The sequence below is a fragment of the Lagopus muta genome, chromosome 24 (genome assembly GCF_023343835.1).
Source record: "Lagopus muta isolate bLagMut1 chromosome 24, bLagMut1 primary, whole genome shotgun sequence".
NCBI lineage: Eukaryota > Metazoa > Chordata > Aves > Galliformes > Phasianidae > Lagopus > Lagopus muta.
Window position 1 is genome coordinate 1,940,812 of NC_064456.1, and position 26,814 is coordinate 1,967,625.

Below are 26,814 nucleotides of genomic sequence, written 5' to 3' on the forward strand. Positions count from 1 at the left end.
TATTTCCCTTCCTCTTCCCCTAATAGCTAATTAACTTTCTAATAGAAACGTGAAAGAAGGTGTGCGGAGCTGAGGGTCTCTGGGGGAAGGATGTGCTCTCTCTGGTCCCCAGGTGGGATCTGTGACTGTGTGTGACTTCGTATTTACCAGGTTCTCCTTTCACCACCCAAGCCTAATGACTCAACTAACACTGTTAACATCCAATGTCTTACCTTGCAGCAATCCCTGCTAACCGTTTGAGAGAGTTACCTAAAGGTAATCATCACTAATTCATTTGGTTTATTTTCTTTTGGGAGTTGATTTGGTTTTTTTTTGCCTTGCCAATAACACCAACAGAAAATCAAGGTATAGTGATTGAGCATGCTGGGAGATGGTGCTTCCAAGTCCAGTTCAAGTTGTCCTCAAGAACCCATCCAGATGGCCACGAGTAGAAATGTGACATCTCGTTTTTTGACATCTAGACTGGTGACAATTCTAGAGTGCAAGAATCACCCTATCCATAGCTGGAAATGAGCCCTGAGAGTAGAGAAAACAAATCATGTTGAATCCCTTGACTTTTATATGAAAATAAGGTGCTGCTGTTACTGTTGGTGCATGAGGTGGCTCAGTGTGTTGTGACAAGACAGCGGAATTGTGCCCGCAGCGCAATAACCAAGTATGTATTTTCATTTAGGTTTGGTGTCCTTCCCATTCTATTTGCAATTACTTTCTGAACGGTTGCATGCAGTGTGCTGTAAGATCATATATCCTGCTAAGCCACCATCGTGCTCCCAGCACCAGATAATGTCAGTGCATACAGAGGGCAGCTCAGATTACGAGGCAAGGCACAATTAATACATGAGCGCGTTTGTATTTAATAACAAAACACCCTGAGAGCAGAGGGATGTGAGACACACTGCAAAGCACGTCTCCTCCTGTGGGTCCAGGCCAGGAGAAGGGGTGGGATTGGATGCTGCTGGGATGTTTCAGCCTCATTTATCTCATTATTTGGCCACCAGAGCGACCCGACCGGCCGCGGGACCTGGAGCTGTCAGACCTGGCTGAGAGGAGCGTGAAGCTGACGTGGATTCCTGGAGATGACAACAACAGTCCCATCACAGGTCAGTGCCGGCCCCACAGCCACGGATCCTTCGGTCTTCTCCTGTGGGGTGTGGGGAAACCTCCTCATGGTGGGCTCTGATTCCTCCATCCTCCCCTCAGACTACATCGTCCAATTTGAGGAGGACCGATTCCAGCCCGGCACGTGGCACAACCACTCCAGGTATCCTGGGAATGTCAACTCGGCCGTCCTGAGCCTCTCTCCTTATGTCAACTACCAATTTCGGGTGATTGCAGTGAACGATGTGGGCAGCAGCCTGCCCAGCACGCCTTCAGAACGATACCAGACCAGCGGTGCACGTGAGTAGCGGTCATTGCAGCACCTTGGGGTGGATCCCATTGCTGCCATCGCTTTGGGCTGAGTTTTTCCCCTCATTGGGTACAGGAAGGAGGTGAGCTGGTCCATGCAGGTGTGTGCTGGGGGATGATTTCATAAATTGCATCTCAAGGCTGTGAGGGAGGTCCTGTGGAGCAGCAGGGCTCGAATGGCATGAGTTACCCAATGGCTCTTCTGGCAGAATCTGTTGAAGGAAGGCTAGTCACACCATACAGAGAAGCTTTCCAAAAGAAATCTTTCATCCTTTCTGACCACAGGAAGCTCTTGGAAAAACAGACTTCCAAGTGTAAAGTGGCCACGAGCAAAAGACATTTTGTTCCAAATTTGCTAATTCATTGCCTGCTGCTAAAGCCAGGCAGGAGCCCAGGCTTATGCCAGAATAAAGTGTGCTGCAGTCCACAACCAAGGCTCAGTCTTTGGAGTGTGCCCGGAGCTTTGTGCATTGGACAATACTTGGGAAAAGTCATATGAGAAGCTCACAGGAAGCTCAGCAGTTTTGCTGCATGTCTCCATTTGACCTTTGTAGATGCAATATCTGCTGGCATCTAGTGTTGGGTTTTGACATTGCTCTTCTTGCTGTGGATGATTCTAAAGGGTCAGACTTGGCTCCTGGGGTTGCTTCACAATGGGTGTCTTTTAAAGATTTAGGACAAGATTTTGGGAGAGAGAAAGGAAAGGAGAAAAAAAAAGAAGTGAAGGATCCTAAATAAACGACCTGGTTTTCAAGAGTGCTGGAAAGTCTCGTGTTCCATTAACCTGAATGGGAACTTGAAACTTCTGGAAAATCAGGCTATTAACTTCTGTTTTGGAACTAATTTTGACCTGCACTGCAAATGGGTTTTAACCACAGAAAGGGTCATTTTTTCCAGCACTTTACTTATTTTTTTCTCCCCATGTGAATTTCAGGACCTGAAATTAACCCAACCGGAGTTCAAGGAGCAGGGACCCAAAAGAACAACATGGAGATAACCTGGACGGTGAGTTCTTCCTTGACTGTTCTCTGCAATCCAATCTTATCATTACGGTCCCTGATACTAACATAGAGCTCAGGGTCTCTAGTGTGTGTGACGTATCACACAAAAAATTATCACAAAGGATAAAAGGCAGAAGATACGACTATTAATTGTTAGTGCCAACAAGAAGGCTTGTGATTTAGAAATAGACAAAGGAAAGGTGCTGGATCACAGGTGAAGGTTAGTCAGGATGCTTGCAGAGTGTGGTCCCTTCAGCAAAGACGTGCAGGGCTCTCAGACAGAGCAGCTCTTGGTTTTCTTGGTCGACCAGTAGGTGTCATCCTGCAATAAGCCAAAGGCTGTTGGTAGGCTGGAAATTGAGCGCGGACTGGAAAACGAATAGAATGGAATCATAAGAATTGCTCAGGTTGGAAAGGCCCTTCAAGATCATCAAGTCCAACCAGAACCTAACCTTACTACCCGAACTCCATGCAAGTATGGCTTTTGGTTCTGCCTTGGGTTTGGAATGCCAGGATAAGTGTTTTTTGGGGAAAAAAATGTAGATCTTAGAGGTTTACTGACGGAATATGAAATACGAATCAGCTGCTGAACAGAACTTTTCGGAGCACCAGAGCAGAGAAATCCAGCCGTCTTTCTCTCTCAACTTTCTTTCTCTGCTTTGCTCCATTCAGCCTCTGAACGCAACGCAGGCATATGGGCCCAACCTGCGTTACATCGTGCGATGGAGGCGGAGGGACCCACGTGGGAGTTGGTACAACGAGACAGTGAAGGCGCCACGGCACGTCGTCTGGAATACACCCATCTACGTCCCCTATGAGATCAAAGTGCAGGCAGAGAATGACTTTGGTAGAGCACCAGAGCCTGAGACCTACATCGGCTATTCAGGGGAAGATTGTGAGTATTTTCTTTGACAGAGCTCGTAAGCGTTTCAGAGCTGGAGTCCATCTAATGTCAGTGGGTTGGCATCTATTCCCTGGGTCGTATTTATAGCATTGCTCCATTTGGCACATAAATGCAGTTTCAGGCACTGGGAGAAGGAAGCGGAGTTGTGCTCTGGGCTCTGTCTGCAGATGCCTACGTGACCTGAACCACTTAGCCTCTCTCTTTTGCCCTGTAAAATATTCAGTGTGGAAGACTTAAGATTTCACCAGGATGAGCTCTGGCTGCATTCCAGCATTTCGTTTCTTTCTCCTGCCATCTGCAGAGCACCAAGTTCATCTCCATCCTTGGAGGCATTCAAGGCCAGGTTGGTTGTGGCTCTGGGCAGCCTGGTCTGGTGGGTGGCAACCCTACCCAGAGCAAGGGGGTTGAAACAAGATGGCCTTTAGGGTCAACCCAGGCCATCCTGTGATTCTTTGATTCATCTTGGATGAAGGGTCTTCCGAGTGGCCAAGAAGGCTCTGGGTCACCCTGGGCTGGGTTCTTGTGCCTCTGACAAAGCCTCAGTTATGCCCAGGCTTGGACTGCTATTTGCAGCACACCGCTGGTTCAACTTATGTCCTTTAAAACTCTCCACTTGCTCATGCAGAAGAGCAGCCAGCTTCTTCAGCTCTCTTTCCCCTTCTTTTTGGACTGCTGGTATCACCTTCTGCCTGTAGCATCCAGGTCTCCCTTCTATGATCCTGTGAGGATAATGCAGCTTGCTGCCAACAACTTCATTGTAAAAGAAATATAAATCATTTCTTCTCAGTGCCTCAAATCAGCAGGTATCCCTGCTGGCTGTCTTTGGGGCCACCAAGAGGTAGAAGCACTGCTAAAAAACACTCATCTTAAAAAGCATACATGCACTGTGGGCCCCTTCCAACTCAGGATATTTTATGATCAGATAAAAAATGTGGAGCATGAAGGTAAGTAATGGAATACTACATACATTGGTGCAGCCATAGTGTCTACTTGACCCAAAGGAGGACAGCCAAGGTGTCCAGAACTGGCCTATTGTTGCTCCTCTAAAACTGAATTGAAAGAGGGAGAAACGGCCACAATTTCTCCCCTTGAAAAACCTGAGGATGGCCAGGGGACCAGCAGATGGCAGAGCTGGAGCATGGCTGGGCTGGGCTGATTGCCTGATACATGCTCTGCTTTGTCCCCAAACACCCAGATCCCAAGGCTGCACCTACGGATGTTAGGATAAGAGTTCTAAACAGCACTGCCATTGCTCTGACATGGACCCGCGTGCACCTGGACACCATCCAGGGACAGCTTAAGGAGTACAGAGTGAGCCAAAGCAAATCTCTTCTCACTGTCTATTAATATGGCTAACCTTCTCACTAGCTGAGCTGGCCCCGTTGATGGAGCCACCTGCAATGGGGATGACAGAAAACTGCTCTAGCCACCCTGCCCCTGTGCTGTGGTGCATCCCACAGGCTGAGCTCTGCTCTGGATCAGCACCAGGAGTGAAGCTTTTGGCTGCCCTTCACCACGCCTGGGCAGTGGGTAAATCTCCCTTGGCTCCCTGAGACCTGGGGTGACACAGGGACTGCCTTTAGGCACCAAGGGACCGATTCTAAGGCAGCTCCTGGCCCTAGAGCTGCTTCATACTTCTTCAGATAGGTATAAACAGGCTCAATTTTGTGTCATCCCCAAAGTACCACCATTGTCTTTTAACAGACACCAACCATGCAAAACCTAAACCCAGTACTTGGTACTAACTGGCAACTAGAGGCAGCATAGATCCTGTTTTTTGTTGGTTTTTTTTTTAACATCTAATGTTGAAGATTTACTGCTACAGTAAAATACCTGTGTTTATGTGTAGAAGATAAACCCTATTCAAAGCAAACGAAGTCTGAACAGAGCCCCTCTGAGCAGAGTTAAAGACTCTTGATACCAAAAGCATCTGTGCTGCAGACAGCTATAACACTTCAATTCCAATCAGTCACCAAGTGTAAGGAGAGCTCCCTGGTTGCTGCTTTCATTTCTTCTCCCTCTGCTCTGTTCTTCTGGTCTGTTTTCCAAATGAATCTTATTTCTGCATGAAATAAGATTTGCTGTCGGGGCTCTGATTCACAGACTCTCCAAGTTCTTATTTCTCATTGTGGTTGGACATGTCACGCCTTGCCTAACATTAATCTGGGCAGGAAGGGAGAGCTCAGTGCCCAGCAATGAGAGCTGGAGCCAGAAGCAGCTCTTTGCAGCCTAACCTTAATCCTAACCCAGTGCTTCCCCACCTGCCTTGCTGGGAGGTGAAGAGCTCCGCTTTGCTCTTTGCAAAAGCAAAGTTCAGTTGCGCTTTGTTCATGAAAACCAATTGCATTTCAAATGGGAAAAGCTTCATGCCATGCGTGTTTCTTGAAGGCCTATTTCTGGAGAGACAGTAGTTTGCTGAAGAACCTGTGGGTCTCCAAAAAAAGACAGTATGTGAGTTTTCCTGGAGACCGAAACCGGGGCATAGTGTCCCGGCTGTTCCCTTACAGCAACTACAAGCTTGAGATGGTTGTAACCAACGGGAGAGGCGATGGGCCCCGCAGCGAAGTCAAGGAGTTCCCCACACCTGAAGGAGGTACGTGCTTGCTGAGCTGTGATTTCGGGCAGCTCAGGCTCTGCAGAGCCAACCAGGATGAGCACAGCCCTGCAGCAGAGCTGTGATTTGGCCAACAGCACTTAAAGAGGCATTGCTCGGGCTGTGCCGTGCCCTTGGTTTGCTGCCTGACCTCCACGCATCGCCCGCCCTCCCCGCGCTGCGGCGCCGCTCAGTCAAATCCCTGCAAGACCTCAGGACTGAACGAATGTCACCGATCTCCGATTGGGCTGCTCAGCTGGGAGCGCCTCGTTCTGCTCTGTAAAGAGCTGGTGTCAAGGAGGAATGGGAGATTTTAATTTTCTCCTTGTCACGGGAGCTATTTATAGAGGCGCCGATAACTTTTTGTCGGAGCGGCGCTTTCAGCGGCTGCCCATGAATCTTTCTTTAGCACAGATGTTTTTGGCACAGTGCGTTACAGAATTGCAGGGGAAAGAAACAGAGGAGGCTGGAAGCAAATCCTGTCTCGAATAACACAAAATACGATGGGCTTTTCTTTTTCTTCTTCCTGCTGCACAAGAGCACTCTCTCTTTCTCCTGCACCCTTTCCTTGGATGCTGTCACCATTTTCTGATGTTTTTCACTCACCAGCTTCAGTTCAGCTTGTTTAAAAAGGAGAAGTTCTGTTCCAGGACAGCAGCTTGGTGGGGTGTGCCTTGATTTAGAGCTCACCTAGGGGCTGGAGGCGTGTCGCATTGGGATAATGCTCTTGGCATATGTAAACTATTGATTTTCTTCTTCCTGTTCCACTAAGCTATTTTATTGGCTATATATTGATGCATGGGAGATGGATATTCTGCCAAACTTCCATTTAAGAGGAAAAAAAAATGTCATTAATCTCTCAGATCAGTGAACCAAGCTCTTTCCCCACTTAAAGGCACAGCGATTAGGAATAAACCAGGAGAATAATTAAATTCCATAGGTCATAATGCTTTCCTTCCTTTACTAGCTTTGAATAAGCAGCCATAAAAGCAGACATTCCTCAGGGTAAGGACTGCTGTATACCTGCACCGGATCCCCGTTACAGCTCCCCAGACGTTAATAACACAAAGATGCTCTGCAGGAAAAAGTCGCTCTGCTTTTTCTATCATGCCAGCAGACAAATAGATGAGGCATAAACATGGGGCTGGGTGAGAGCAGGGGCAGTAACAAGACTCCAGCAGCAGTAAAATATGCAAACAACATACAGAAAAGGGACACGACTGCGAAAGTGCTCCCTGCGTGGCTGCAGCATCCATTGTGGGTGCCTGGCTGAGCGTGGTGATGGGGGACAGCAGTCCCCAGTGTGAGGGCATGGTGCATGCTGAGCTGCTCTGCTGCTGGTAACACAGGGCTGGAGCATGATTCCTGGCCTGGATTGTTGTTCTGTCAGCATCTGACCTTTAGAGTGTGTTTGTACGTGGTTGAATGTCTTGAGTTTTATCAGGCAGCCTGCGATGTGTACAGTATTGTGAGGTATGTTATCTTGTATGTTTTTTCTTCTTTCCCTTTTCTTCCTGCTCCCGTCCTCCTCCCAAGTGCCCAGCTCCCCCAGGTACTTAAGAATCCGACAGCCAAATCTGGAAAGCATCAATTTGGAGTGGGATCACCCAGAACACCCCAATGGAGTCCTCACAGGATACAACCTTAGATACCAAGCCTGTACGTTCCACATCTTATCTTCTTAGTGACAATAGCTAAGTCATTCAGTATTTTCCTTGCTGCTGAGCCGCCTCCTAACACCAAAAGCAATCTATAGGGAGCGGGATGCTTCTAACATCAGCTGATGGTACTGAGTCCTGGAGTGCTGCTGGGCACCTGCAGCTCACAGTTGACCACAGAGGGCTGTGGATCCTCAGTAGTTCTCCACCCTCAGCCCCTCGAGGGAAATCAGTTTGACCTCAGGCTCCTGCAGCACGTAATGCTGCACAGTGTGACATCTGGGGAGCCTGGTTTTATCTGAATGCTTGACACTTGTGCTAAGCTTTTCCTTAACCACCTCCACAACCCTGAATGTCCCCAGCAGCATGTTCCCAGACAAGGCATATCTGCCCCCAGCTGCAGGTCCTGCCCTTGGGGACAGGTAACACGCTGCAGAACCCAAGCTGAAGCCACCACCACCTGCCTTTCCTCCCCAGTTAACGGATCCAAAACGGGCAGAACCCTGGTAGAGAACTTCTCTCCCAACCAGACAAGGTTCACCGTGCAGAGGACAGACCCCATCTCGCGCTATCGATTCTTCCTGCGTGCTCGGACACAGGTGGGAGATGGAGAAGTCATAGTGGAAGAGTCACCAGCACTGCTGAATGAAGGTGAGTGCAGGGCAGCTCCTGGCACTGGGTTGCAGGTGATGATAGAAACGTTGGCCAAGAAGTGCAGGTCAGAGGATCCAATGATCCTCAGCCCAAAGCAACCAGTGTCAGGTAACTGGTGTATGTCTGCTACCTACTGCAGCAATGGGCAGGCAGTCCTGTGTGCTCTTGCTTGATTACCTTAAATATGTCTCTTCAGGTTTGGATATTAGGAACAATTTCTTCTCAGGAGGAGTGGTGATACATTGGCACAGCTGCTCAGGGAGGTGGTGGGGTCGCCGTCCCTGGAGGTGTTCAAGAACCGTGGAGATGTGGCACTGAGAGACGTGGTTAGGTGGGCATGGTGGCGGTGAGTTGGGGTTGGATTTGGTGATCCGAGAGGTCTTTCCCAACCTCAGCGAGTCTATGATTCTTCAGAGCTCAGTGATGCAGCCAGGCACAATCTCAGCTGCCTCTATAAGAGCCAAATTCAGGGCTGATGATTTCTGCACCATTGGAAGGAGGTGCACCTCAGTGCCCCTGCCTTGCCACTCTGCAGCCAGCCGCTGACCTCACCCCCGCTGCAGAGCCACAGCTCCCAGACTCCTAACGAGATAAAACGCCCCTTGTGAGGCATTCATCACGCTAAGTGAAAGTTCAGGAGCCCTGGGGGAACCGGGGAGACAAAAGCCGGCTCTTTCCTTTCTCCAGCATTTGCTAAAAGACCTATGATTTAGTTAGCCCTCAGATTTAATGGAGTTTTTGTCTCCTTTCCTCCATCTCCTCCTCCCCAACTAATGGCTCTGAGTAGGAAAAGCAATTCCTACTGACGACCCAGAGGAAATGAAATGCTTCCTGACACTCTTCAGTGGGCTCCAGCATCACTAATTGATGCGATAGGATCGGAGATGGGGCTGCATATGCTAAAGGAAAAATCAGCAAAGTTGCACATTGGCAAATATGAGAAGGGGGGAAGGTGATGCTTAAAAGAGAAGATTTGCTGAAAAAACAGCTTAGAGCATAGGGATTGGATCGAAGTCATTGGTGCTGATAGTGGTCCAGATTGTATCTTAAGCATTTGCTGGACTGGATTTGTTTCTACATGGTGGCAACAGTGACTGTAAGGACAGCATTGCTTAAAAATGCTTGAATGGTGATGGGATATTGCTTAACTGATTTGTATCAGAGAGCAGTGGGTGCAGACTATGCCAGGATGCCAAGGTAAGTGCTGAGGGCTGCAGCTCCTGCAGCATGGAGGAAGGATGGAGCACTGTCATCAGGCATTGGGGAGGGTCAGATCTCAAGCAGAGTTACAGAAATGAAGCACAGGTTGATTTCAGAACGTGAAACCCTGAGGTAGAGTTCAACATAGGCACGTCCTGGTAATGGCAGATGTGTGTGTGCAATTAGCAGCTCTAAGTGAGCTGGGTGTTGAGGTGCTGTTGTGCAGCAGTGTGAAAGGGGAATCTGGAATAAAAGGAGTATAAGAAAGATAAACCCATTGACAGTCAGGGGTTACTTCCTGCTTGCCAGACTCATTCACCTGAGAAATCCAAACAAAATACAGCTTTCTGGAGGTCTGTATGGCAGGCTCTGACTCTCACAGCAGAGGATAAGCCCTGCCCTGAGATTGACACCAGAAAAATGAAGGCAAAATTCATTGTCTAAACCTGTCCTTGCTGGGACGGGACATAAGCACCTGCTGAAGAGCTTTGCTGAACCAACACCTCTGGGGTCTCTGCCTTGGTGTGTGTGCCACCGGCTCCAAGGGTCTGTGCTGCACAGAAGGGCGATGTGTTGCAGCTAACGCATTGATGTCCTCTCTCTCATGTCTCTGTTGACTGCGTGCAGTGGTCCGAGTCTCCTGTTGGTGTGTTCTGGCTGTTTTATCTATTCCTTTGTTTTCTCTTCCTTTCTCTTCTACGCTGTCCTCGTATTCCCCTCTCTATCCTTGGCGCTGCCCTCTGAAGCCACGCCAACCCCAGGTATTGTACCAGCGGAGGAGGTAACAGGCATGGGGCAAGGCTCACCCGCTCGCGTGCGCTGCCAATTAAGCATGCACTCCATTAACCCTTTCAATGGGGAGGTGAAGCAGCACGGGGTCTAAATTGGGCACGTGGAAGGACGGCAGGTAGCACCGCAGGCAGATTAATGGTAGCCAAGCAAATCTCGCAGCCAGCTAGCCCGAATGATGAGGTTGTAAAGCCCAGGTCTGCACCAGCCTTCTCTCTTTTCAAGCCTCAGCATCCCTGCTCTGAGAAATGCAGAGAAACCTTCACCGGCGGTGCCCACCCTGTTAACCAAACGTGCTGCTCTTTTGCCTCCTGGTGACCATTGAAAGGGTAAAGGACAATGTTTGTGCCACAGCTGTGCATGTCTGCATGCGAGGCTATCGCTAGCTTTGCCCTCTACTGCGTATTTTACACCAGCATTGAAGCACAGAGAAACCTTTCCTCAGCAAGGGGTACACGCCTGCTTCTACAGAACCCAAACCCCAATTAATCCAGTGTCCAACTACCCAACATCAGCAGTGCAAAGCACTACCAGAATTTCTTGTTGCCCAGAGAAGGACGCCTACTTCTTATAAAGCTGCAGCCAAGACTTCTCCTCCTCGAATGCTGTATTTCCACAGGGTTATACAGCCCTGTAAGCAGGAGCAGTGCTAGGGGATACAACCAACCCCTCAGTGCTGCAGAAAAGCTTTGGGGCTGCCCTGCACGAGGGTGCTGTATGAGGTCGTGCTTTGCCTTTGCTGGGTGCAGCCCTGAGCCCATGGGGCTTTCAGTGAGGAACAGCTTTGTAGCAAACACTGCCAAAGTGATGCAAGTGCAGGAACTGCTCTGTGCACCCTTAGGTTTTGCTTCCCCACCTCGTAGGCGTTTCTCTTCCTCCTCCTCTTCCTTTCTTTTTGTTGGAGCGATGTCTCTCCTCAGTATTATTTTGCACTTTTTCCCTTCTGAATAGTTGCCAATCCTTTTCCAACTGTATTTTCCTTAAATATACATATATCCATATACGTTAGGGGCTAACAGATTGGTCTGCCTTGGCTGGTGGGAAGCTGAAAAGTGGCACAACCTCTTGGCTCAGAGGAGCAGAGCTCCTGCTGCAGTCAGGTCAGCTCAGCCACAAGAATCCAGCTTTTCTTCCAAAGGACTTTCCTGCTTTCGGTGGATATTGCTCAACTCCAAAAGCACAATGCAATCTCTTTATCCTTCCAGCATCATGTCAATGCAGAAATAACTCTTGGACTACTGGCAGCCAGGTGAACTCGTTGCTATCCAAAGGATAAGATCATTAAATACTGCTGGAATAGGGGGCGTTCCTCTATTTTTACTTTCTGATAGGAGAAATGGCACAGAGGAAAGATAGGTGAGCACTGGAAGAAGGCTGAAAAGCCATAACCGAAGCAGTGGTGCTCACTGGGCAGCACTCTGCAATGTAATTCTCCAAGAGGGATGAGGGCAGGGGAAGGTGTAGCACTATTAGGAGCAAATCCTCATCTTGATACTGAGCCAAGCATCATTCCTTGTTAGGGCACATCCCGGTGCTGCAGGACCAGCTGTGCCCTGTATTGGTGTTGCTAGTGGGGTTGCTGCTCCCCTTCCCAAAAAATACAGCCCTCTGGTGAATACTGCTTGACCTTTCTCAAATGATTCCTCTCTGCAGGGTGGATTTTGTGGATTCTTGGGGAAGGTTGCCCAAAAGTGCGCTATGATGCTCTTTGCCATGGGCTGTTGGCTCTAAAAATGGCCTTTATTTTTTTTCCCCCTCACTCATGGGGTCATTGCTGCTCTGCAGGCCCGTGAGAAAGTGGGCCGAGTTGATGGAGCCAAAACGAAGGGCAGAGGCTTTACCTTAGAAAGGCTTTGGGTTTCCTGAGCCACAGCTGGACAAAGGGTGAGGTAACGTGGGGAAAGGGTGGCACACAAAGGGCTCTCATTTATGCTGTGAATGACACCACCAAAAGGCGCATCCCATAATAATTCCCAGTGTCCATCCCTTCATCAGGGACCGTAAGAGTATTGGCCTTAGACTTTTTTTTGGGGGGGGGGAAAAAACCCAACACATTGATTTGTTTGTTCCCTTCTCGTTGCTCCATAACGACGAAGCAGAGGAGAAAGCCCCGATTGTTCATTTTGGAAAGGGACAGCAATAGAAATACAGAAAACTGCTGACCCTTCTCTTTTAGAGGGCATTCAATTGCTTCTTTCTGCTCTCGGATTTCTTAGAGCTGTCAGATTTGGAGCTTTTTTGTTGTGTGTTTTTTTTTTCCTTCTTCTTTTTGATAACGACTTAACAATCTCCTTCTGTTGCTACAAACTGGGAGAGGGAGAGAAGTCTGCAAACGTATTTGGCTAATCATCTAAATTCATGAAAAATTCATCAAATTTCTCCAAGCCTAATTATTTTGTAGACACACCCAAGGGAAAGCTGTTACCGCAGCCTAACAACACATTAAAAGCACCTTTAAATAATTAAAGAGCAGTATGGCTGGGCTATTATTATTATTATTATTATTTTAGTATTTTACAAAGTCTTGCCAACTGCTCACCCAGCCCCCACGCAGCTTGGAGCAGGGTTCAAGCCCCTCTCCCACGCCTTAAATTCCCCCTTTTTTGCTTCTATGTTTCTTCCTTGCAGCATTGCCCAATCCGAGCATCCCCAGTTTTGAGCACTATCCATTCCCAACCATACGAGCTGCACTGCTGCTAAGAGAGCAAACCTATTGGCAGCCCTCCTGCTGCACCCATCACTTACCCTTTTAATTGCTACAGCCAGACTGCTGCATCCCTTGTCCATTATAGCAGCGTCTCCTCCCCACCGTGCCCCTTGGTCTCCATTACCAGGAATGCTAATGCATCTTGTAGACAGAAAAAGCAATCAGTGCGTGGCAAAGATGGGGCCGATTTATGAGCTAACTCACATGTATTTCCAGGAAGAGGAGCTCATCCATGTAGGCAGCCATATGCTGGCTTTCACTTGGGGTTTTCTGGATGAATTGGGCCTATTTGAAGCCTGCTCCCCTCCACACACCATCTTTCAGGGTGCTCTCTACCCTGCATTAAGAACGTGGCTGCCCGTTCTCGGCAGCACCTCCTGCAAGCAGGGAGTGCAAAAAGAGAAGTGCATCTACTCTGCCAAGCTCAGAAATGCTATAAGCCATAAATGTTACCCCTGCATTTTTGGAAGGATGAGCACGATTTCTAGATGGGCATCATCTGGCAAAAGCAAGCAGTTGGTTTGAGCAGATCCGGAGCTGTCAGCCATGATGAGCAGAGCCCAGGTTGCAGCACGGGGCTGTGGAGGGGATCTCCTTTCTTTGGGGGCAGCGGGGAGCTCTGATCTTCTGTCAAAGCCGTCTTTACCTCCCCCCAACCTGAACTCAGCTCTCATTAGGGGATGGATTTCAAAGGCTAGCAAATGCCCCTCATCTTCTCTCCCCCAAATCTACCAGCTGAGCTTTTCCTCCGCATACATTTCGTATTCAAACACAAATGAGGCTGCAGCTGTGAATCCCGAAGCAGAGAGGACCAAATCCCTCGGCCCAGCAGGAGCCCCGCTTCCCTCCTCCTGCCCGGTGCTGCCCACATGTGCTCCCCTCGTTGACCTCCTGCTTTATCAAGGACTTAACCTGCTGCTAGAGCCATTGCAGCGGTGCTGGGTGATGCACACAGAGCGCTCGGGTGCAGCGTGATGGATCAACGTGGGCTGGGAGCTGGGCGTTGGAGCAGCCTTACAGCAAATTGCTTGGGGCTCTGTTGTGTTGTCTTTTCCTTCGCTGTGAATCAGGGATTCGCAGAGGAAGTGATGAGGTTGCATTAGCTAATAGCTAGCTTCCACTGCTCAGGTTGACTTTGGACGTTGTAATCCTACGGAGGAGTTGCAGCAAAATCGCATTAGCGGTAACCACGCCGATGGCTTCACCTTCCAAAAAATGGTCATACCTCTCGCCCTATTTGTAACCTACAGCCTCAGGACACAGCAAAGCAAAGCTTGCCAATGAGCTGAGATAAAGCAGTGCAGAACAGCAATCTTGCTGACACAACTGAGATTGTTGGGGTTTTGCTATGCCCCGTGCGCCCACGAGAACCAAGTTGTGCAATGTTCCAGCCTGGCTCCCGTCACTATCACTGCCATCTGTCTGGGTTGGGATGTGTTCCACAATGCTGGAGTGTTTTTTGGGGGGGGGTGGTTGCTCCATTCCTGCCCCACCCGGTGCTGCATTGCTGCATGAGGCTTCTGCAAGGCTGCGTCGGTCCCTGCGTGGGGTTGCATTGGGTTTGCTGTCATGGTGTGTGCTGCTAATGGGGTTTGACTGCAGCTGCATGCAGTAGGGAGGTGGCCACAATGAGCCTTGGGACCGCTGGGATTTTAGAGGTTGGGGTCTCTTGGGATCTTAGCTGCATTCTCTCAGAACTTTCCTGCTGTGCTTGTGGGCTTGAAGGGAGGTCTGCTTCCATACAAGCCAACCTGGGACTGAGCTGGTGAAAAAGCAACCCTGGCTTTGATCTCGGATGGTTTTTAAAGCACATTCCTCACGCCATTCTTATTAGTGGGTGATATTTGTAACAGCCATTTTCATTTGCCTGATGGGGATTTGTAATCCCTTGATCTGTAGTAAGAGTAAGTAAATACAACTTAATGCAAGCACCACGGGATTTCCTTTACTCCAGGCAGTTTAAGCAGCTCCTCGGCTGCGTTTTCTGCTGGCAGGTTTTCAGGCAGCAGAAATCGCCTTTACAGAGCAATGCTCACTCATACCTGAGAGCATTCAGCAATGGTTGCCAATGTCCCCTTCCATCAGATGTTAGCCAGTGGTACTGCCATCCCCTCTGGAAATTCCCTCTGTGTTTCCATTAGCAAAGCCAGCTGCAGCCCCCTGCTCCAGCTGAGGGCTCTGGTCCCATTCATGGCCACTGAGGATCACAGCTCTGACCCAATATAAAGCTAGAAAGATGTCCTATTGCCTCCTCAGCTAGCCCACCCCATGCATCTTCCTTTGGTGGCATATAGGAAGTTTTGCAAGCACACAGAGGGGTGCAGACATAATGTGCACATTGACCTTATTGCTCACAGCAGAAGTGAGATGTACATGGGGCAAATGGGGGCTAGTTAGAAAGGAAAATTGCACTGTATTTGGAAAGCTTAAGGCATATCCTACATTAAGTGTAAATTTTGAGGAGCAGTTTGATGGCAAAGCAGCACCCTGAAGAGCTACACCCACATTAATGCTAAGGCTGCTTCATCACCATCCTGCAGGACCCAGTACACAGAGCAGCAAGAAGGAAGCAGCTAAGGAGCTGCAGGGCAGATTGGCAGCTAAATAACGCAGGGGCTGCCAAATTCATTGAACTGGGGTTCGCCTGGCCCGCAGCAGATGGGCTTTTCCTATGAGCTCAGTCTGGGTGCTGCTCCTACTGATTGCGATGGGGAAGGGACGGCGGGTCTGCGTGGTGCTGTGCTCGATGCTTCCCCTCTGCTCGGTGTTGGGAACGGTGTGTGAGAGCCCCAGGAGCCATAACTGCTTCTTGACAGCCAGCGTCTGCCTTTCCCTCTGCCAGCCTCCACCTGGTTGCCTCCACCTACAACTGAGCTAACTCCAGCAGCCACCACTGCCACCACCACCGCCATCCCTACTACTGAAACCCCTCCTACTGAAATCCCTACTACTGCCATCCCTACCACCACCACTACTACAACCACCACAGCTGCCAGCACCGTCGCAAGCACTACAACAACTGCAGAGAGGGCTGTGGCAGCCACCACAAAACAGGAGCTGGGTACTGCGCTTTCCTTTTCCTCTAACCCCTTCTAACCCTATGGGACCTTTCCCACTTCTTGCTCAGGGCGAGGATTCATAATGGGGACGGAAAAAGGCATTCCGTGCTTTGGGAATGGTGTTACAAGGAGCCAGAGGTGGTACAGGCTCAGGGTTGTGGCGGTGATTTGGGGGTCTTGCTGCCCACAAAAGGGGTAACACAGCTCTGCCTGGGGTGTCGTGATGTTGAATTAGCATCAGGGTTGGGAAGGAGGTGGAAGACCCTGTAAAGTGTTATCTTACCTTTATTGTCCTTAAAAAAGGGGTTCTGCTGCTATTATAGACGATGTCGCTTCGAATTTAGCACATCAGCTGTTAGAGAGGAGAGCTGTCACAGCTCATAGGAGTCTTTGGGTTCATGGTGCTGCTCCCTGCATCGTACCCTGCTCATAGCCCACGGGGAACCTGGGCAGGTGGCTAAAGGTACAGCTGTGCTCCAGGTGTTACCCAGCTCACCACGCAGCCATTGTGCAGTCAAGCAGAGCAGGGTGATCAAACTGCATTGGTGTGGGCATATTCTCTACTTTGTATGGGGAGAGGTGTCCCTCTGAGCCTTGCTTCTAAAGACACCGCGATGACGGGCTCTCTGGTTAACGAATGATGGATGGTTGTATTTGGGTTGCTCAAAAATGAGTCAAGGGAGCACAGCCAAAGGAATGCAGTTATGTAGCTGGATAGGATGCACTCCAAAATGTAAGAGCAAAAGCTACAGAAGTCTTTGTTTACTCTTAAAAGAAAGAGACTGTAGTAATGAATATTAAACTTGACACTGGTTTACTTCAAGGAATTTGATAAAAGGAATTCAAGCCACTTTATGCCTAAATTCAGCTCAAGATCATTAAACCCAACACCCAACGCATGCTGGGAGGCCCTGGGTCCATCCGAGAGGCCCTCTGCAGTAAGAGAGATCTGAGAACCCACAGCACATCTCCTCCTCTGCACTAGTTTGCTCCTTAAGGCTGCCATCCTGACTGAGGGAGCACAGATTCGTGCTCTGGCTCATGGCAGGCAACCCTCCCAGGGGCAGCTCCAAAGCCACAAGCAAAGGGAACACGGATCTGTGCTGCCCTAACAAAACCAGTTTAAAAACTGGTGCTAGATAGCAAGATGCAACTTCAGCATTATGAACGAATCCATAGCACTGAAGCAGGTTCACAAAATCGTTACCAGAACACGGTCACAATTCAGCGAGCACGTGGGAGATGCTGCTTACTGAGACCAGGTGATGGAAATGGGAGGAAAAGAGGCAGAGGAGCAGTGAGAGTCCCTAATGGCCCCAGGGCCATGAGCCCAGAGCTCGACCCTAATGTGGGCAGACAGAGAGACTCCACCACGGGCTCCAACCCCCATCCCAAAAGTCTCACAGCTGCCCCTGTTGCAGGAATGGAAGGCACTCCTCTGTGCATCAACCCAAAACTGGAGCTACACCCCCTAAGTAAACAGCACTAATAGCAAAACGGAGGTGTGATGCATCTGACGGGACACGCACGCATGCTAAATAGTGGATTAGCTCCACTTCACCAGAAATAGAAGTTCATCCACTCTCCAAAGCAATGTCGACAATCCTCAGCTTCAAAATCAGAAACGAGTGACTTCATTGCCCCACTGGCTGTCTGAGCCCCAGTCAGATGAAGGCGTTTGCTCCCAGTTGTGGCAGTGCGGCTGTGTGCACTCACGCATGGATCTCCTGTGCTGGTTTAGGCATGAGTTTAGCCAGGAGATTTCCCTACGGACCAAAACCCACACAGAATTGCCACAAAAGCCAAAATTTCTGAGATAAACTGAGTGCAGTTGGACTTAAAACCCAGCATGCCATGAGGTACTGAACTTCCTCCAACATTTGGAAGTCAAGGTTTTCGTAGGAAACGATTACATCTTCAGGTACACTCATAGGTTAAGACTGAAGCATCAATTTTAGGAATGATTTTATAGGATTTTACCAACCCTGGCTGCTAGGTGAGCTCTCGTCTCGGTATAATCCTAAATACTAACTCCTGTTCTAACCTATTCACCAGCCACCAATGGATCGTCCATATGGGACATAAGAGCTTGGGCTAATAGTAACTGGGCAAACATCACCTGGAGCCACAATTACTCTGCAGGAACTGACTTTGTGGTTAAGTATATCACCAGTAAGCATCAGATCGCGTGGGGAATCTATAGGGTGGTGATGCTGCTGGAGATTCTGCCAGCTCCCGAGGCTGCAATTGCTAGCCTTAATTACTGTGCATTCCGTGTGCTCGTGGTTGTAAGACATTCATACTCATGAACCACCGATGAGCACAGCTGTTTTTCTGGGGGCTGTCTGTGGAGCTGGGCTTTATGCAGTCTCGGCATAAAGAGACTTGAAATGCATCTACTTGTACGTATAAAACAATCGTTCATAGAAAACAAATAAGACCGACACAAATTGGAGGGCAGGGTTATACATCTCTGGAGCAGGACTTGCTGAACCTGGAGCTGGCAGAATCACCTCTGACCTCCTGTCGTATCGGATACCTTTGTCTCTTGCAATTGTAAGGCTGTCCGTGGAAACTTCGAGCTGATATATCTGCTTTTAGTGCTCGTTTAGAACAGGCATTTACATGCTGGTTTGGATTTCTTGTAGATAGGCAGCGACGGGCGCTGCTTATCTCTGTCTTTATTTCCCAGCCATTTCAGCCTTATTGTATGGCACATCGATCTTAAATTGGCATTTTAAACAAACAGTCATCAACAGCGAATCACTTCTGGTCACACACTGAGAGCTGACGTTGCTGCTTACTTAAAGCAGCTTGGGAGGCACCATCAGTGCCCGCTCTCGCTCTGCAGCCTTTGTTATCGCGACAGAGAAAGGCACCATTTTCCCCCTTCTGAACCAATTTCCTCAACTGGGGATACAAACATTGGATGTCCAAACTCTAAAGGCCAAATAGCCCAGCTCCAAACTCATCTCCTCCCAGCCCAGCTGGGCTGCAGCATCCAGCCCATAGAAAGCATCCTTAGCCTGCAGGCACAACGCTGAGCACAGGAGCTGGTCCTTTACCCAGCCCTGCAGCGCAGCAACTGAATGGGACCGGGCAAATCCCAGACCTTTGTTACAAGCACTCAAACACCCAGACCTGCGGCTGGGCAGATAAAGCATCTGCCAGGTCTTCAGAATAGGGAGAAATCTGATCAGCTCTCCGTTGTTTCATTTTTAAGTACAGCAAGCAGGGACGCAGCAAACCACCTCGCCGTTTTCCTTCTATCTGAGGGATAATCACAGCACTGCTCATAGCCCCCTGACCACCGTGCTGTATTATTTCTGCTTGGTGGCTCAGGCCAGCACGACACAGCGCCTGCGGTGCCAGCACAGCCACCTCCCGCGGCTGGCTTTGATGTGCGGTTTCTGTTTCTCAGGTAACAAGACAGAGAAATCTATCCCCGTTAAAGCTCAGACCCCCTCCTCTGTGCAGCTGGCCAATCTGACGCCGGGGATGGTGTACAAGCTGTGGGTGTTCCCCATATGGTCTAGCCCCAGCGAGCATTCGTACATAACCTTTACCACCAGCTCAGGTGAGCGGGGCTGCGTGTCCACTGCATGTCACTGCGTCCCCACGGGTGGCACCGGCGTGGTGGTGGGAGGGGGACGAGCACAACCCTGCCCTTAAGAGCCAGCCGAGCATCCTGACTGCATTGAACAAAGGGCAAAAGGAAGGGGTTGAATCAGGGTGAGGAGCACGTGCATGCACCTTGTGGCGCTGCGCATGAGTTGGGGACGGCACCGCAGCCACGCATGGTGCGGGCAACGGCTCTTCAGCTCGGTGAAAGGCAAGGTATGTTCCCCCAGCAACTTTGCATTTAATTGCACAAGCAATTTTCCAGGCTTATCACCTCAGTGATTTTTAGAGCTTCCTAATTATGGGCTTCCCACACTGCCCACTGAATGCCCCAGAAGGAGCCTTCCTGACTTCCACAGGCACTCCATCAGGCTTTATGCGTTTCTAAAGCATCCCTGTTGACACACGATGAGTGTCAGTAAATCACGACGCCCGTGCTTCCCTTTGTGTCCGCTCGTGGGTTGTGCCGTAGGAATCTGTGTGCAATGCTGTCCAAGCACGGGGCTCAGCTCTGCACAGCAGCTGTGTGAGCAGCGCTGGAGCAGCCCACGCTGCAGTAGGTAAAGGCTGAGATTTCAGAGAACTGAGATTACTTTGCTGAGATCCAGCAGCGTGATGGAGAGCTGAAGCACGAAAGCCATCTCTTTGCTCAGGAGCAAAATGTTCGTTCCCAGCAAAGGAAGGCTGCAGCAGCAGCAGCAGCAGCAGCTCTCCCCACCTTACTCCACGCAGCCCAAGTGCTAGCAAGGCATTGCTCCATCCCAAATAATTCCCTGGTGTGCTAAGCAGGGACAGAGGGCAGCTGTTGGTAACCCTGTGTCCAACACAACCCAATGCTGATACTGCCTCAGGCACAGCAGCATGGTACACCTCGCCATGAGGATGTGCAGCATCCCCAGTTTCTGCTCCCAGACTGACTCAGAAATTGCCCCCAGGTTGCAGCCCCCCTCACCCATACCATGCAACACCTTTCTGCATCACTGCTCCCCAGCTTGGACCCGTCTCTTCTCTTCTCTTGCAGCTTTTTTCCCACTTTGGGTGTTAGGGTGGAGGACCACCAGCACCAAGGAGTGGGAAATCATTAGGACAGGAGGTCACATCCTTGTCTGGTTGATGCTGGCATGGCTATCTGCAGTAATTTATGGGTTTCTACTGCTGTTACTGAGACAATGCACAGGGGGCACCCAACCCTGTCCCCACAGCTCCATCCCTGCCCATTTTTCACTGCTAGATTCTGCTGAGACGGGTGCTCAGCCCCCGCTGACAATCACATGCTGCAGGAATGCTGGTGATCAGAGAGCCCTGTTCATTTTGCTTGTTGGTTGCAATGTTTGCCAAATAGCTGTTCTTCAGATCGAATGCAGATAAATAAGAGGTCCACGCGCACCACGCCTTCTCTTCTGCTTAACTTGACAGCTCAATATCCCAAAAGAGCTCTTTCCAATAGTAAATGGCATTTAAACTACAAATATAGCTTAATGCAAATTGTCTTCTAAATTCAAGAAGCAGTGTAAAACACTGAAGGGGGATCTGTGCAGGACTGCAGCTAGCTGGGCTTCACGCACCCAATTGCTTCACAAACGTGACATAAATTTTGCTGGCCTGCTGTCAGAATGCAGTCAGCTTTCCTACTGGCGTATAAACCACGACTGTTGGGTAACATGCTTTCTGCCACAAGATTATAATTACTTTTTCTTTTACCAAACAAAAAAAAGAAAAAAAATAAAGAAAAAGCCACTGCAGTTGCATTTCAGATCAATACCAGTTCGATGCCACAGCTGCTTGCCACTATTTACCCTTGGCGTCGGCCTTACATTAACACAAATCAGAACACTCTCTCTGACAGCCGTGTGCTTACCCTTCTCTTTCCGAATGCTGCAATGACAGTCACTCGTTTGCTCCAAAAACAAGATTGCTGTGACTATGATTTGTCGGCACGTGTTGCTTTTTTGGGAAGGATGGCAATCACACCCTGACCTCCGTGGCATGCAGGATCCCCTCCGTGCAACCAGCTCAGCCCTGGTCAGCATGGAGCTCAACCCTTGGGCACACTTGAGGCTTTGAAGAGCCCTTCGGTCCCCCTTAGCTCTGCTTTCTGCACAAACCCCACCAGGGCTGCTAAAACCACCTCCTCCCATTTCGAATCTCTCCAGTAGAGCTCTGTTTCTCTTTCCTCCTCAAGCACTTGAGTTAATTGAATCCAATTCTCAGCTCCTCTCTGTTCTAATCTCATTCTCTCGACTACAAACAGTCCATCTACGCAGCTCAGGTTGTTTTAAATACTGAGTGTGGCAGTATTAAAGGAAAAAAGCAACAAAAGAGAGCCAAGGCAGCACCCTCCCACCCAAAAAGCAGCACCGAGCGTTCTGCATCCAACATCGTTTCTTTAACAAACGGTACTTTCTTGTCAATCTCATTCTCTCCTCTTTTATCTGCGATTTCTTTGCGTCGTGCTTTGGCTGCAATTATCTGCCGACAGCGGGGCTCAGATTTCATCTTAAGGAAAGCACCTGTTATCTCAAGTCAGTTTGGAAAGAATGAGTTTGGAAGGAATAATAGGAAGCGTACTGAGCGTGCTGTCCAAGGGCTCACTCACTGTAACTGCTCCTGGAGCAGAGGATGGTGGGTTTAAATCCAATTATTTCAAGGCAGCTCCACAAGACAGTTGCGTGTGCTGCCTCCCAGGTCTTGTTGGCTGGAGTTGACTCATCTAATTAAACCAGGCAAAGTCTGGAAGCAGCAGCACATCCCTCCCTAGAACTCCACAGTGCCAATACCAGGGAGCAGCAGCAGCAGCAACCCCATTGCTTCAGATTGCTTTTTGCCACAAAAGATGCTCCATCCTGCCCATTTCGGGCAACCCCCTCCCCCCCTATTAAGCCCCTGATTTGATCCCATCCAGCTCAGAGCTCCCTTACTCCAGGAACACCTCTCTGCCTGCTCCGCAGCCTGGTTGCTCTCAGCCCCCCGCTGTGCTGAAGGTTATTTTCTCCTCCACTCTGTCTTGCTGAATACCAACCGTGTGTCAATGAGAGCCCGAGAATGGCAGCTCGGTGCTATTTATAGGAGACAGATGTGTCGGTCTGACCGCACACGGGCGCTGCATGCAGCACGGCAGGGCATGGCTGCAGGAGCAGGACGCCTCCCCTCACTCAGTGTCACACCAGACCGTGGGACAACGACATCCCAATGCTCCCAAACCACGTCTCAGCAAGCTGGGATGTTCCTTGAGGATATAATTGGTAACCCTGCCCATGGCAGGGGGTTGGAGCTTGATGCTATTTAAGATCCTCCCAGCCCAAGCCATTCTGTGGTTCTATGACCTCCCAGAGCTCTGCACTTGCTGCTTGCTCATACACTGGCCAAGCTATGCACGCCAGGACTGCATCTTTATCTTTGGGCACCTCGATCCCAGACCTCCAGGGCTGCTTTCAAGTGCAGGATTTGCAAGATCAAATCTGTTACCCAGCTTCTTTTGCCATTACTTTCAATGCCTTTTCTCACCAGTCTCCGCTAGGTTTTCCTTTACGCTGTGACCCTTTGCTGTTTGTGGCTCCTGCTAAAAATGCTGAGTTGACCCACCATTAAAATAGCCACAGATCCCTGTGCTATGGCATCTGATAACCCAGAAAACACACACACACACATATATATATATATATATACAAATGCAGTGCTACAGATAGCGTGGACTGAGTCCTTCTGGTCATTTGTTTCTCCCCACTGTCCTGACCTCCCCTTAGAGCTCTTTCCTTTCTCCATTTTCCTCCCAGCTTACACCAAGAACCATGTGGACATCGCGACCCAGGGCTGGTTCATTGGGCTGATGTGTGCCATCGCTCTCCTGGTCCTCATTCTGCTGATTGTTTGCTTCATTAAGAGGAGCAGAGGAGGGAAATACCCAGGTAAGAGGACTGCGGGGTGATCCTTTGTGCTGTAAATATCACCAGGCTTCAGAGGCAATCAAACTGCTGCTCTGATACGTGTTCATGATTTCAAGCACTTTCCTTCTTCCATAGTGGGAACGCTGTTATTAGTGGGAAGCATTTTAGTTAATTAAAGGGCGGGTGAGGGCTGTGTGCTGTGCAGGGAGCTGGATGCTGCTGCTCTGCCTGACCCCACCTCTGCTCTGCAAATCTGCTCAGCCACATCCAGAAAGAGCTCTTTTCAGGCAGGAAAAAAAAAAGCAAAAAAAAAAAGCTCATTAAATTTTTGCAAAGCAAAGACAAGCACTTAAGAAAAGTCAGTTTCCATCGTGTGCCGGTGCCCCTGGTGCCACTGCAGCAGGAAGTCTGAGAAGCAGCCTGCAAGTCCACCCAGCTGCACTTCACCTTGCAGGCTTACTGACGGGGATGCTGGGGATGTGTTTGCTTACAGTGCGTGACAACAAAGATGAGCACCTGAACCCTGAGGACAAGAACGTAGAAGATGGCTCGTTCGACTACAGGTATGCTCCCTGGCATGGACCCACATCCCCATCAGCCCCATCACAGCCCCTCACTGCTCTCCTCCTCCGCAGCCCCACGGTGCCACGCAGCCTCCTCAGTTATTTCTCCCACCTTTCTCCTCCTGCCTCATTCTCTCTGCAAGTCCTCTGCCAAAGGAAACGTTTCCTAAAGCTCCTAAAGCAGGGAGTTGGCTGCAAAGGTTTGCTTCTGGGTCAGTCCGGGAAGAGCTGGCATGCTGTGACCCAGCACGTGGCTCTTACAGATCACACATGGAAAAAAGGTGCTAGAGTGAATTCCTGAAGCATCCTGTGGATATCTCAGGGACATCACCCCATAGCTCAGCCTCTCTCCTGCTCATAGAGGAAGAAGTGCCCAAAATCATGCTGAGAACAGCCCCGAAAGCATGCAGGTGCGCTTGCCCAGGCTTCAAAGCAAGGCTTTGCCCCAAGGTCCCCAGGGAAACCCTTCTCAAACAGCCCCTGGAGTGCTGAGCACTGATCCTGCTCAAACCGCTCCGATTCTCCTCGCCTCCCAGCAGCCCCTTTTGAGCAAGAAGGAGCAACACCCATCTTTCCTGCTGGAAAAGTTCCTAGGATGTTTCAGAGGGGGGATCAGCACCTCACAGCCATGTCAGTGCCCCCGCTGCCTCCAGGGAGCAGGAGCAGGTAATGTGTCAGGTCTCATTGGATCGCCCACACTCGACAGATGACAGGGATGTTTTACAGTACACCCAGTTTGCCCTCTGAGCACCTACTGTGTGCTCTGCTTTTTGCTAAAGGATTTAAATGCACCTTTCCATCAGAGCTGGATCCACAGCCCAATTAGTCTGGTGGGAGTTCTTCCTCCTGACTTCAAAACAGGGGTTAATTAAACCCTATGTCATTACCAGCACTCCCAGCATTACAAATTGATGTAGCCAAGATGGGAAGAATTTACTTACAATTCAGTGAGGGATGTAACAACTCACACATGTTCCACCAAAGACTTCAGAGGGAGCAAAATGAATAGGTCTGCCTGCACACAATGCATAAATGAAAGCAGAACAACTGCATTCCTCTGTACCATCACATTTATACTGTTTGTAGCATGGTAACCACGTTAGGTTTTTCTCCAAAGGATGTCAGAAGACCAAAGCTCCCCACTTTTCTGGTAGGAATGGTAGAGAATACAAATATACCTCAATCGGAACCCAAATAGGTACTGCAGGAAGAAGTCACCACTTATTGCCCTTCGCACCATGCAGGGGCAACACCTTCAAGCTATGGATAAAACCATTAGGTACAGAAAATAATAGTTTGATCAAGAAAACCTACTGCTGGTTTCCATACTTTGACCATCCCACAATGCAGCAGCTCCTGCTTAGCTCCATCTCAGCCTCTTATTGACAGCCCCACTGCCATGAGCATGCAGAAAATAGAAGGGCAACGAGAGCAACAAGAACAGGTATCGTTCACATAGGAATGACTGAAGCATAGGAGCTGGAAGGGTCCTGCTTTGAGTATTTGGGGTTGTTATCCATAGAGCTGAGGTTTTTGCAACGTTGCTGGCATGGATGTGACCCTTGCTCTGCGAGTCATGGATTTACTAAACCAAGACAAGATTTCTTCCTGTAACAGCTGGATACTGTACTTAAATGCTGCTGGGAAGGGGGATGGTGTGCTTGAGTGCGGTCTTCATACCAAGCCCCATGATGCTCTTGCATTTTCCATCAGCATCCCATGAGCTAGACATGAGAAAAAAAAAGCAACCCAAGAGAAATAAAACCAGACCCTGAACTCTGCCCCTCCATCAGGAACAGAAGTGGTAGGAGGTTCTCTCAAGGAGGCAGAAAGGAAGGTGAACTTGAAGGATTGATATGAAATGCTGTTGGCTGATTAAGATTCAAAATGATTGCGATGCTAGGCTCAAGGAGGGTAGCAATTAGTATTTCAAGCAAGGACAGGATCTGAGCTGACGTGAGTTCTTCACTGGTTTCCCTCCCTACCTCCACATAGCATGTCTGATATGCTCTCATCATATCTCACGTCCTTAATGCCCTGTGCATGCAACTTTCAAATCTCTGCAGCCTATAATTAAGAGATACTGTCACATCTTTCTGTTCCACTAACAGAATAATGGTTTTCCTGGGCAGAGGCTAAGCTGAGAAGCTTATTTTCAAAGCAGGAGACCATTATCCTTGGACAGTGTTCTGTGCCAGTGACTGTGCCTCATTATACCAAATGTTTAAAAGCTGCACGTGGGGGAACCAACCAGAAATCTGGGCTACTGGGAAGGGAGAGTTGAGTGGTTTTACCTCCTGGGCTCCATGCAGCTCTGGTTCAGGTTGGGATCTGGTGGCACACCCCAGTGCACTGTGGAGAGCAGCAACCAGGTCAGGAGACACAGAGCTGCCCCCAGCCCAGCAAGGGGAGGACAGAGGAATAGGTTCAACTGTTGACATCACCATGCAATGATGTTACATCAGCATGGAAGCCCGGCAGAGGGATGGAGGGGATGCTGAGTGGTCCCTTCACCTTACCCCTGGCCAGCATGTTGTTTGTCCCCCAGCATGGCATCTGCCCCCTGCAGCTTGTGCCTGGCCATCAGCCCAACACAAGCAGCCTGGCTTCTGCCAGCTGTGCTCTCCTGGGTCAGCTTCCCCAGCGATGGGATTCCTCCAGATCTGAACAATTCCACTGGCTCCATTTGGTATAACGAGGCAATGAGCTCCATGAGGAATGCAGTGACTTTTTGTTTTGGTTTTAGCACTGCCCCTGTAAATGCATACCTCATC

General features: G+C 49.5%; 1 protein-coding gene across 18 annotated transcripts in view; it reads left to right on the forward strand.

Moving 5' to 3' along the window:
• NFASC (neurofascin) overlaps positions 1-26,814 on the forward strand; it is a 77,695-nt gene that overhangs the window by 43,967 nt on the left and 6,914 nt on the right. For 6 of the 18 annotated variants that reach the window (XM_048926450.1, XM_048926453.1, XM_048926456.1 and 3 more), the window contains 15 exons: positions 220-255; positions 999-1,100; positions 1,201-1,398; positions 2,342-2,412; positions 3,081-3,303; positions 4,508-4,623; positions 5,701-5,905; positions 7,442-7,564; positions 8,041-8,214; positions 10,164-10,178; positions 15,756-15,974; positions 18,028-18,144; positions 19,394-19,549; positions 23,367-23,498; positions 23,971-24,040. In XM_048926450.1, the coding sequence (XP_048782407.1) occupies positions 220-255; positions 999-1,100; positions 1,201-1,398; positions 2,342-2,412; positions 3,081-3,303; positions 4,508-4,623; positions 5,701-5,905; positions 7,442-7,564; positions 8,041-8,214; positions 10,164-10,178; positions 15,756-15,974; positions 18,028-18,144; positions 19,394-19,549; positions 23,367-23,498; positions 23,971-24,040 (1,957 nt within the window). Of the gene's footprint in view, positions 1-219; positions 256-998; positions 1,101-1,200; positions 1,399-2,341; positions 2,413-3,080; positions 3,304-4,507; positions 4,624-5,700; positions 5,906-7,441; positions 7,565-8,040; positions 8,215-10,163; positions 10,179-15,755; positions 15,975-18,027; positions 18,145-19,393; positions 19,550-23,366; positions 23,499-23,970; positions 24,041-26,814 lie in introns of those variants that run through there. The other 12 variants (XM_048926457.1, XM_048926454.1, XM_048926461.1 and 9 more) reach the window with 10 other exon arrangements.